Source organism: Pyrgilauda ruficollis, unplaced genomic scaffold (genome assembly GCF_017590135.1).
Source record: "Pyrgilauda ruficollis isolate IOZ18807 unplaced genomic scaffold, ASM1759013v1 scaffold57, whole genome shotgun sequence".
In the NCBI taxonomy this organism is placed as follows: domain Eukaryota; kingdom Metazoa; phylum Chordata; class Aves; order Passeriformes; family Passeridae; genus Pyrgilauda; species Pyrgilauda ruficollis.
The window spans coordinates 1,681,807-1,693,111 of NW_024527377.1; the positions used below are offsets into that span (position 1 = coordinate 1,681,807).

General features: G+C 54.2%; 1 protein-coding gene across 1 annotated transcript; it reads right to left on the reverse strand.

The window, feature by feature from the left end:
- Positions 1–2,700: 2,700 nt before the first annotated feature.
- Positions 2,701–9,306, reverse strand: PITX1 (paired like homeodomain 1). Its single transcript, XM_041482055.1, has 4 exons — positions 9,194–9,306; positions 8,822–9,003; positions 5,866–6,071; positions 2,701–3,285 (listed from the first exon to the last, which is right to left on the reverse strand). Exons 2-4 carry the CDS (start codon positions 8,982–8,984, stop codon positions 2,746–2,748), a joined length of 909 nt encoding a protein of 302 aa, XP_041337989.1. The 5' UTR covers positions 8,985–9,003; positions 9,194–9,306; the 3' UTR covers positions 2,701–2,745.
- Positions 9,307–11,305: the final 1,999 nt, after the last annotated feature.

An 11,305-nucleotide genomic window follows, 5' to 3' on the forward strand; every position in this document is an offset into this window, starting at 1 on the left:
CCCTGGTCCCGCAGCTCTTTCCTGCACACAGTTTCGGGAGGGGCTGGGTGGTTCAGGACTCTAACAACAACTGAAACCTGGGGCAGGGTTTGGCAAAACGCGAACGCCGCGCTCTGATTTCGGGCTAATGGTGCTACCTCCAGGAACAGGAGAAAACGAACACCTAAAATCCTGGATAAAATCCCAGCGGAGGGCTGGCAGATCCGCTCCCGCCTGGAAAAGGGAGGAAAATCAGTCCTTGTGCTGCTCTGGTGACACTCCCGTGGCTGTGGGGAGGGATGGAGCAGCCGGGGAGACTCGGAACAAAGGCCCTGCGCAGCCCCCCAGCCCGGGACGGGCGCGGGAGCCCCCGGGGCACAGGGAACTGCGGTCCTCGGGGAGCGGAGCCATCCGCGGCAGCGCAAACAGCGCGTTTGGGCCGGGAAAGGGCCCCGGCGATGGCTATTCCTGCCGCCGGCTCCGGATATTTCATCGATTCGTTGTATCAGTTATGGCATTTGGGGCAAAACATTATAAGTAATCGCAATAGTTAATAAATAGTAAATAAATAGCAATTAAATCAGAGGGTTTTGTGCTTGCAAAAACTTGAAGGAGAGGGAGAATTAATCGAACAAGCTTTAAAATTCAGAATGTCGGGGAATTTGGAGAAACAAGAGAAAAACGCACCTTAGCCAAACGGGACGAGCGGATGCGGGAGAAGGAGCAGTGCCAGGACTGCGACCACCGGGGGGGCTGCAGGGTGCGGGGTTAACTCTGTGGGGAGGAAAAACCCGACCACGCTGGGATTTGGAGGGACGCAGCAATGAAGCGGCAAGGAGGGCTGGATCCCCAGCTCCGGCACACAGCGGTAACAGTCTGCCATAAAATCGGACCTGGGGAAGGTTTCCTCTGCCAGGGCTGCCCCGGGGCTCCTTCCCTGTCGGGACGCTGGGGGGGACGCGGGGACAGGGCGCAACTACCGGGGGAAGCGCGGGGGGACCTCCCCAAAATGTCACCTCGGGGAGAGGGACAGAAAGTTGCTTTTCTTCTTGTATAGTAGCTCTCTTACACACAGCCAGAAAAAAACATTAAAGGCATTTCTAGATTTCGTTTCGGTTTAGTATTTTTTTAAGTTTTCTTTTTTATTCCCATGCTCTTAATTTTGAAAAAAAAAATCACAAAACATAACTTATAAAACAATATATATACTGCATCCTTATCCACAACAGCATAATTGAAACATCCAGCGTAACGTTTACCACAGGTGTGAAATACACTGGGAAAGAAGTACCGTGTGCATTTTATGTCTCTTTGTCATCTACAGGTAATAAGTATCGACAAAAATAAGCAACAAATATGCCTGCAATTAAACTTCATATGCCTTTTTTATGCGTATTAATAAAAATCATATTTATAATTTCCATGTTTTGTTTGTTTTTATTTTTTTCCAACAAGCACTTGTAAATGTATCTATATTTACATAATAACACCTTAAGATAATAACACCTTAAGAAATTTTTTTGGTTCCTTGTTTTTCCTTCACATTTAGAAAAGCAAGGAACACTTTCAGCTTTGCTAAGAACCTTTCCGGACGCCGAGGCTCTCTGTTTCTCTGGCAGAGATGCAGTATCTGAAATCACTTCATAACAAACCATTTTTCGTCTTGTTTTCGAGACTTTATAAATGGGGGTTGGTTTTCCGTTTTACCTTTCAAAGAGAAAAAACACCCCCTGCATTTAAATAAAGATGAATGATAATTTCATTATCAGGATAAGACTTTGGATGGGGAAAAAGATGAACAGTTTTCGCATTGCTGAAGGGTTTCTCTGCTCTCTCACAACGGGGGATACTGCAGTCTTTTGGAAAGGATGAAGAGGTAGGAACCTTGAGCTGCTTAGTATCAGGAATGACTGGATTAGAGCTTCCAACTAAAGAAAAAACATCAAGAATCATGCATTTTAAAAACAGTTTATTCAACGGCCAAGGACAATGATCCGGCACAATGCAACGGTAGATATAAATATAACCTTATATAAGTGGTTGACCCTTGTCATTATTATTTTAATAGTTTCATACCTAATATTTCAACCATTTTCCCCCCTGCAGATTCTATTCTGCGATTTGGGTTTTTTTCCCCCTCCCCTCTTCCCCCAACCTTTTTTTTTTTTTTTTTTCCGAGTGTGATTCTGTTTCTCAGTGGTAAACATTAACCAAACTCTTCCCGTGCGACAAGCGGCCAAGAACCGTCCCACCAGCTCTCACCACCGAGGCGTCCCCTCCTGCCGCCCTCCCCGCGGGGCAGCGGCCGCCTTACCGACTCCTGTGCAAGTTCAAGTAAACACATACAACCCGCATAATCCAGAGAAAAAAATTGCAACTCATCCATGTACCAGATTTCGGTGTCTCTTGCAAAAGTTTTCTGGTCCGTTTACGGTTTTAGATGGAGTTATATATATTTATTTAAAATTTTTTAAAAATATTTTTAAAGCGCTGTTTTGTTGGTTGCATCGTTGTTTTGCCCTTTTTTTTTTTTTTTTTTTTTCCTAGACAGTCGAAGTCCGAGGAGTTTTTGGGGCTTTTCTGGGGGGACGGGGGGTTGTGTGTGTGTGTGCTTTATTTTATTTTTTTCCCTCTCTCACTTGCTTGGGTTTTGCTTTTAATCATCATCGGGTTTAAATTTTTTTTTTTCTTTTCCGTTAAACGTCGCTTTGCTTCTGCTTTGCTTTGTCGGCGGTGTTTTGTCGGAGGTGGTTTGTGTCAAGTCCGTCAACTGTTGTACTGACAGGCGTTTAAACTAGAGCCGGGGCTTTGCAAACTGCTGTAGCCGAAACTGGAGTGCTGCTTTGATTTCAGTCTGAGGCTGGCTAAGCTGGAGTTGCAAGTGTCCCGGTAGACGCTGTAGGGCGAGCCCGGTGGCCCGTAGGGACAGGCCGGGGAGGACATGGCCGAGTTGAGCGAGGAGCCGCTGATGTTGTTGATGTTGTTGAGGCCGGAGTTGGCCATGCCCGGCACGGCCGAGTGGCCCATACTGGAGGGCATGTTCATGGAGGGGATGCTGCTGGGCGCCGAGAACATGGACTGCGAGGAGAGGGGGCTCATGGAGTTGAAGAAGGTGAAGCTCTTGGTGGAGAGCGGCGCCGGGGTGAGGCTTTTGGTGGCCCAGTTGTTGTAGGGGTAGCCGGCGTACATGTCATCGTAGGGCTGCATCAGCCCGCTGAACTGGGGCACGTAGCCGTTCTTGCACAGGTCCATCTGCTGGTTCCGCTCCCGCTTTCTCCACTTGGCTCGGCGGTTCTTGAACCAAACCTGCGTGGGGAGGGGGGAGCGACACGTCTGGGTGAGTGCGGGGCCGCAGCAGCCCCGCACCCCACCGCCGGTGCGCAGACGCGCGCGGGGGAGCGCAGGTATCCGCGGCCCAGCGCCCGCTCCCCCCGGCCCGGCCAGCTCCTCCGGGACCCCAGAGCGGGCTCCGCGACCCGCACAGCCAGTCCCCTCCGCCCCCCGCCCCGCAGGCTGCCTGCGCGCACGGCGGGCTCTGCGCGCATCCCTCTCTGCTCAGCGGGATGTGCCGGCCGGGATGCGCGCAGCCGCCCCTGTGCCTGCGCTGGTGTCCGCGCCCCCCGCGCCCCCGGCCCCGCCGCCCCTTTCCCGGAGCCAGACGGGGGGCGCAGACACGGCCCGCTCTGATTAGGGCCGGCTCGCCCCGGCTCTGCCGCGTTTCCGAACGCTAATGCTGTGTAATAAAAGCCCCCTGTTACAGATCATAAAAAAAGGGATTAGATTAGTATGTTTAGGTTAAAAAAAAAAAAAAAATTCAATCCCCGCATTGCCCTTGGATAGATGCAGCCTCTGCCTTTATATCTAATGAGAATTTACAGCCCTAACTAGGAAACAGAGAAGAGGGGCTGGTCCCGATGTTTGATGCGAAAACCGGTTGCAGTCTTTGATTATTTTTATAAGTCATGATATAAAAAAATCATATCTATCTATCTATCTATCTATCATCTATCTCTACATATAGCCTTCGGAAAGCATTTGAATCCCCCCTGACTGAAGCCGGGCAGCTTCAAAAATCTTTAAAATTGGTTTAAAATCTGCATCCTGCTGCCGCTGCCTGCGCCCAGCCTGCGTGCCTGCCTTGCAGCATCCTCCCCACCGCAGCCCGGATTTCTCCCACCGAGCCGGGGCCCTGGAGCTCCCTGCGGACACCGGGGCCCCGGCCCCGCGCAGGCTGCGCTCCCTCCGGAGCCGGGGTGGGGGCGGGGGGCGGCTCCTGGGGCCTCCCCTCCCGGCGCAGAAATGGCACAACTATTATTAAATACCGGGCTCAAGGATGGAAACTCCGTGGGGGAACGGATGGCGGAGTCTATTTTAAAAAATAACAATAATAAAAAGAATCCTGTATAAATAGGAAACGAAAGCCAACATGTTCAAAACCTGTAATATACTCCTCGGAAGGTGCTTCCAGACAGGAATTTCCTGAAAATGAGGGTAATAGTTTTAATTATGGCTCCTAGACATTTTAAAGGAAGGCCCTCATAGCAAATTAAGGTTAGATTTGCAATCTGCCATCTCAAAACATCAAACCCAAACATCTCCACACAGAAGGAGAACGAAATTATGTTAATTGCAACTCATATTTTAGTTATATTTGTTCCCTGAAATATTCAACCAGTATTAATGCTCAGGCTTTGTTTTGTTTTAAACTCAATTAAGACAATGCTTTCAGACGCAATTGTTTCAGATGGGTGTTTACTTTTCAAATGTTTAAAGCAGAATCTCTGTAATCCAATTTGGTCATTCAAGGTTTAATTGCCAAGTTAAAAACAAAAAACGAAAAGAAAAAATGAAAAAGCGGCTTTTCCGTGCGGTGGGGCTTTGCTGCGCAGTTCCCGTTTCCTTCTGTGCTTAGCCCAGGGTCCCGCGGTGTGCGACCACTGCTGAAACCGCGCGGGGAAATGTCTCGGGCGGAAAAAAGCACTTGGGAGGTGGGCAAACCGAGACACAGAGACAGACCCACAGAGACCGAGCCGCTTCGGCCCGGTCGTTCTTTGCCAGGAACTTTCGCTCATAAATCTCTCTAAGGAACTGCCGAAGCACACACACACGCATACATATACATGTGTGTGTGTATATATATATATACATACACATACACATACACACACATATATGTTTCTCGCCGTGTGCACCAACATTGCCCAACCCCTCGAGGTCTGGCTAAGACGGGAGCACATATATAAATACATATAAAATATAATATATATATATATATATATATATATATATATATGGCATAGGCTCCGAGGCGTGTAAAAATCGATCGCCTTCGCGGTACAAGTTTGTGTCTTTCGGCCTCCCCAGGCAGCCCGCGGCCGTGGGGGACGCGGGGCCGGGAGGGGCCGGCACCGAGGCCGCACCGTGCGGGCTGGAGCTCGCCATCCCGCTGCCGCCATAGCGAGGGGCAGTGGTTTGTTGGGAGAAGGCCGTGGCGATTTCTGGGAATAACCAGAGCAAGGGGAAATTGCTTGGATGGGATTTTGCTCCATCCTTGCGACGCTTTCCGTGCAGTCTGGAGGGTTCTTCCCCCCACCGTCAGACCCTTCCCCACCCCGGCCTTTCGCTGCTCCCTGCACCGCGGGCCCCCACTTTTCGAACCGGTCCCCAGGGCAAGGCAGACGGTCGCTCCCCTCTCCGGGAGGCATCTCTCCGTGGCCGAGAGCTGAATTTCTCCTCTCCGACCTGGATCCCAATTTTGGTCATTAAAACCCAGCCCAGAGCAAACCGTCGCAGCGCTGTCCCAGAAGGGGCAGCTCCCCCGAGCCCCCCAGGCTCCGGCGGCCCCAGAGCAGAGCTGGCTCCCGGCGGGGCAGCAGCCCCTCTTACCCGGACTCGGGGCTCGGTGAGGTTGGTCCAGACGGCGATCTCCTCCCGCATGCTCATGTCGGGGTAGCGGTTTCTCTGGAAGGTGGCCTCCAGCTCCTGCAGCTGCTGGCTGGTGAAGTGCGTCCGCTGCCGCCGCTGCTTCTTCTTCTTCGCCGGGTCGTCGGCGGCCCCGTCTTCGTTTTTCTGCTCGCCGCTACGCTCTTTTTCTGCGAGGGGTCGGGTTGGGGATGGTTGGTTTATTTGGTTTTGTTTTGTTTTGTGTTTTTTTGCTTTAGTTTTTTTCCCCAGTACAGGCACACAAAGGCAGACACCCCCGCCCCGCGCCCAGCGCTGCCCACCCCACCGGAGGCACCCGTGAGGGGCACCCACTCGTGTCCCGCTGGGCCCTGCACCCAGCGAGCGCCCGCAGCCCATCCCGGCCTTTCCCGGCGCGGCTGGGGAAGGAGCAGGAGCCCTGCCGGGCCCCGGCACCGGGGATGCGGCAGGAGGGACCCCCAGAGCGGCTCAGAGCGGGCCTGACGGGTGACTGCATCCGTGGGGAGCGGGGTCCCCGTATCACCGGCCGCTCCGCCTTTCTACGGCACCTTCTCGCTCCCTCCAAACCAAAGCGTGATCTTTGCTCCATTGTCTTTGTTGTGCTCGGCCGCGACAGGAAACTTTGGAAGGGCAAGGGTGGAAAACCCAGGAGCAATTAATTGCAAAAGGCCCCGTCCGCTCCCCCACTTCATTCTCTTTTCATAATTATTTTATTCTTCATCTTTTAGGATTTCGGTGTTTATTTTAACACAGGGCTGAGCGAAGCCCTCCGCAAAAATCATATCGGAAGAAGGAAAGAAAAAAGAAACCACCCAGGAGGGTTTTCTCGGCCGGGATTTGCGCGGGCTGGGAGCAGGAATTCAACACCGGCCCTGCGAATCCCCTCTCCTATTTCGTAACGGGCTCTCCGGCTCTCCCAGCCCTGTTTCGGCCCGCTTTGTCCCGGCTGAAGCGCTCGGAGAGGGTCTGAAGGCCCTGAACCAAAGTGCAGCCCGGCTGGGCCCGGCGGCCCGGGGAAGGTGCGGCCGGGCCGGGCAGGGCCGGGGGCCGCGGCCAAGCCCCGGCCTCGGTCCTGCTGCGGCAGAAGGGAAAAACCGCCGCGAGTTTTCTCCTTTAGAGCTTTTTCTCTCCTCCTTTAAAGAGTTGGGGTTTTTTAAAAAGCCCCTTTCGGAGGGTTTTTTCCCACCGCGGGGTGTCCGGGGGCATTTCTACAGCCCCGACCTCTGCGAGGTAAGCGGGAGTCTAAAAATAATCGCGTGCTGAATCCAGAGCCCGGGAGGACTCGTCCTTGCAAAGTCACCCTTGGATCGCACCTTGCTGGGAGCCCTGCACAGGGAAAGGGGTGAGGGTGCGAGCGAACCTCAGCTGCTCAGTGGAACCCCAAAGGGCCCGATGGCTCTGCGGGGTTTGCAGAGAGTCCCAGGCCGCTCAGCACAGACCCATCGCCCCAGGCCCCTGGTCCCAGACCGGCCGAGCCGCATGGCCCGGCGGCGGCGGCGAAACAGAAACAAATATCACCCCCGCCAAAACAAATCCTCCCGCTTTCGGCTGCTAACGGCTCGGATAAACCGGGCCCAGAGGGAGCGGGAGCGATCGGGAAGCGGCAAGGGTCCCGATGGGCTCCGGCCCCTCGCCCAGCACTGACTTTAACTCTCCCGGTCCTCCCTAAAAATCCGGCCTCAGCGCAGGGCTGTGATACAATTCCAAATCATAAGGCAAGGCATCTTTAATCGGTTTTTGTAACTAATTTTTTTCCCCATTAAAAAAAAATAAATCTAAAGGTATTTTGCAGATTCTCGGAGAAGAAAAGCAGGCAGCTCCTCAGCCCTCCGGCAGCACCGAGGGGTCACACACAGGGGTAGGGCAAAATGGAGCAAATCTCCCTCTCTAATCTCCAATAATCCCCTCTAATCTCAGAGTCCCTTCCAGACGCCGGTCTCTAACTTTGTTTGCGAATCAGGCCGGGAGGCACAACCCAAACCCTCTTTATCACCGAGTGCCACTTCGGGACCGACTCTTACAACAGCCACTCTCTAGGTTAAAATTCCCAAGAGCAACAATAGCTATTAGAAAACTAAAGTTATTTAAAACACAAACTCCCTCTGAAACAGTCTTGCTGGAGAAGGAATATCACACTCCTTCTTTAAGCTTTTGTTCCTCTCTTCTACCTTTCCCTTGTCATTCTAAAAATGTTGTTGTTTTAATTAAATGCAATCTGAAGAGCACAGCCTTCCCTGTAGCCCTCGCATACGGCGGTCAGGGCATTGGGATCCTTCCCTTTTCCTGGGAGGAAAGCGCTCAGCCCCCACGCAAAACCTCTCCGCGGCCGCGCACATCCCCTCCGCGGCGGCCCGCGCTGCCTGCCTTGGCCCCACGCTGCCTCTCCCGCTCTGCCTGCCCTTTCTTTCTTTTTTAATTTTTTTTTTCGCTGACAGAGAGATCTTTTTCCAGCTCTGCACCACCCGAGCTGGAAAATAAACCCGGGCAAAAGCTGACATTATTTCAGAAACATCCGGCAAAACCGCACTCCCCGAAGAGCCCCCCCTTCCTCCCGACCCCATCAATTAATAACGACAGTTTTTTATTTAAAAATAAATAAAATAAATAAAAGAGAGCAGCTCCTGGGATGGGACCACGGAGCCATGCGTCCCCCGGGCGGGCTGTCAGCGCCGGGCACGGTGGGGGAGGCAGCTCCAGGAGGGCCCCTGCCCCCCGCTCCGATTCCCGGGGCTCGGCTGGGATGGAGCCGCCGCGATCACCGGCAGCTTTGCTCACCCCTGTCCCTCCATCGCCCCCGGTTGCGCGGGGCGCAGGCTGAGCACCCCCGGCCGCCCCGCGGAGGGAAGGCGCGGTGGGGAGGGGGAGGCAGCGCGGGGGGAGCGGGCCGGGGCCGCGGGGGCGCGGGGAGGGGGAGGGTTACCTGGCACCTCCGTGTCGGAGGATTCACTGGCTGAGTTGTCGATCGGGTCTCTGGGTTCCGAGGATCTTTGCAAATGGAAGCTGGAAGCCATGTCATGGGAGGGTTGGGGTCTCAAGCTCTCAGGCAGTCTCTCCAAATTCATTCCACCTTTAAAGGAATCCATGGCAGGGGCGCCGGGCTGCCTGGGGGAGTTTGCAGGTGTTTATTCCACACAGAAAGGAACAAGGAGCTTTTTTTTTTTTTTTTTTTTTTTTTTTTTTTTTTTTTTTTTTTAAAAAAAAAAAAAAGGGTTTTTTTTTTTTTTTTTTTTTTTTTTTTTTTTTTTTTAAGAAGAAAAAAAATCAACCAAAAGCAAATCCACTTATTACTAACAGTATTATTTTAAGGGTGTCGGAAGCAGTCTGGGCAATGCCTGGAAGGCGGTTGTCTCTGCTGGGGAGAGGCACGGCGCTCCGGCCGCATAGGCAGGGAAGTGGTAAAGATCCCTTATAGAGAAAAGCGAGTTGCGAGTTGGACAGTTTAAAGCTAAAGAGATTAAAGTGACCTGCCCTAGAACAAATGCCTGTAGTTAAACGGGGCTCCTCCCCCTGAAGGTTAAAACCTCCCCGTCTCGCTCATGCATCACTCCATCTAGCGCTGGCCCAGCCCGGCCGCGCGGGACCTAACTCCGCACTCCCCGCCATCCGCGCCCCTTGCGCGTCCGCGGCCAGACCCGCGGGCCCGCCGCCCCCTCCCGGCCCCCGCCGCCTGGCCGCGGCTCCTTCGGGAGCGCCTTCCCTCCTCCTTCTCTTCACCCGCCTCCTCCCCCAAACTCGGTGATGTATTTAAAATATTTCACAAACGAATGGAAAGGTGAACAATCCTCTGGAGACCCCCGCCCGCTCCCAGCACCCCGTCAGTTCGCCCCCCTCCGTAATCCCCCAGCAGCCAGCAGCGCGCAGGTTGCGCCCCCACGCAGCACGGCAGCCCCACGGGTATCCCCACACCCCTCCAGGCTGGGCCCCACGACCCACGGAACCTCCGCACCCAGCCGTGGATGGGCACCCGCGCACTCCTCAGCGTATCTGCGCGGGGCTGAGTGACCCCACCACACGTTTCAGTGCCACGGGGAAGATGTTCCTGGAGGGGTGCTTGGGCTGTGGGCTCTGTCGGAACTGGTTTTAACCTTTTTAAACATTACTTTCCAGGCTGCGGGGGTTATAAGAGCGCAGCCCGGGAGCAGCGGCAGTGCCATCTCTCCCATCACATCACCTTTCAGCACATGATTAATAACAAATAATTTTCCTGCTGCAGCCGAACTCGCGGTGACTCTCGGGAGGGGTCTCTGCGACTGTGCCTGGGCAGCCGGCGGGGAGGCGGGTGGGAGACCCCCACACCTCCTCGGCAGACCCCTCTCCTGCATCGGTCCCCGGTGCACCCTGTCCCGGGCAGGGCGTGTGGAGCACGGCCCGTTCCCAGTGCGGCCCACGCAGGCCGGGATACGGCCTCGGCCCTCCTGGATAACACCTCGGTGTCTTGGCGACAAACCCACGGGGAAGGAAGGTGGGAACCGCTGGTACCGGGGTGAGGGGAAAGGGGAGAAGGGAGACGGGAGGAGGACCCTGGCTCTGGCTGCCTAGGGAAAGGACCCTCTCTCCTCTCTACTTTCTCGGCTCATTTTAACTGATCTATCCTGACACTCTATTTTGCTTTCAAATCAAGTAAAGATGTGGGAGAGAACTTTTGAACTGTTTTATGGAAAAGTGGAGGGAAGCAGTGTTCCAGCCGTGCAGGCTTTTTCTGGCCTTGCCAAGGTGATGGAGTCAGGCCTGCCCCGCACCCCCGGCAGACCCCGCAAGGCCTGGGGACCCCAGGCGTGGGGAGCCCAAAGCTTCCAACCCCTTCACCTCTGCTCTTTAGCACCGTTCAGGGGATGCACATGTGGGTGCTGTCACGATCAGCTCTCCCGAGCTCTCTTTCTTTTTGTTGATTTTTTTTAGTGATATGTTAATGTCCTTCTGCCTGTTCGCCTCTCCTGGCTGAACTTCGCTCATGAGTCTGGAGAACTGACTGGGAATTTCGAGCACCCGAGGTGAACCAGACAACCTCGGGGCAGTTTAAGATGGACGTGGTTTAAAATGCAAATATTTACCAGGGTCTCTGAGCCTCAAGGGGCTCAGCTGATACAGGACGCACGGGAAGGATGGAGACCTCCTCCAGTGTGAGAAGCAAGAGGTGGGAGCGGCCTTTCTCCCAAGGAGGAGGGAGGTGAATACACTGCAAACATGCACCGTGTCTGAGACCCTTCACCGTCCCCTTTTTTCCCTTTATTTTCTGGATGGGCCTGCGGGGGCTCCCCCGCCCTCGGCAGAAGGGGGACGGAGCCCAGCGGGCCGTGCTGGAGGGAGGCGTTGACCTTAAGGGTCTTTTTCAACCTTGATGGTTCTATGACTCCACGACTCTGCCAACAGCCTGGCTCCGCTCCGGCTATTTTAAACCCACTGC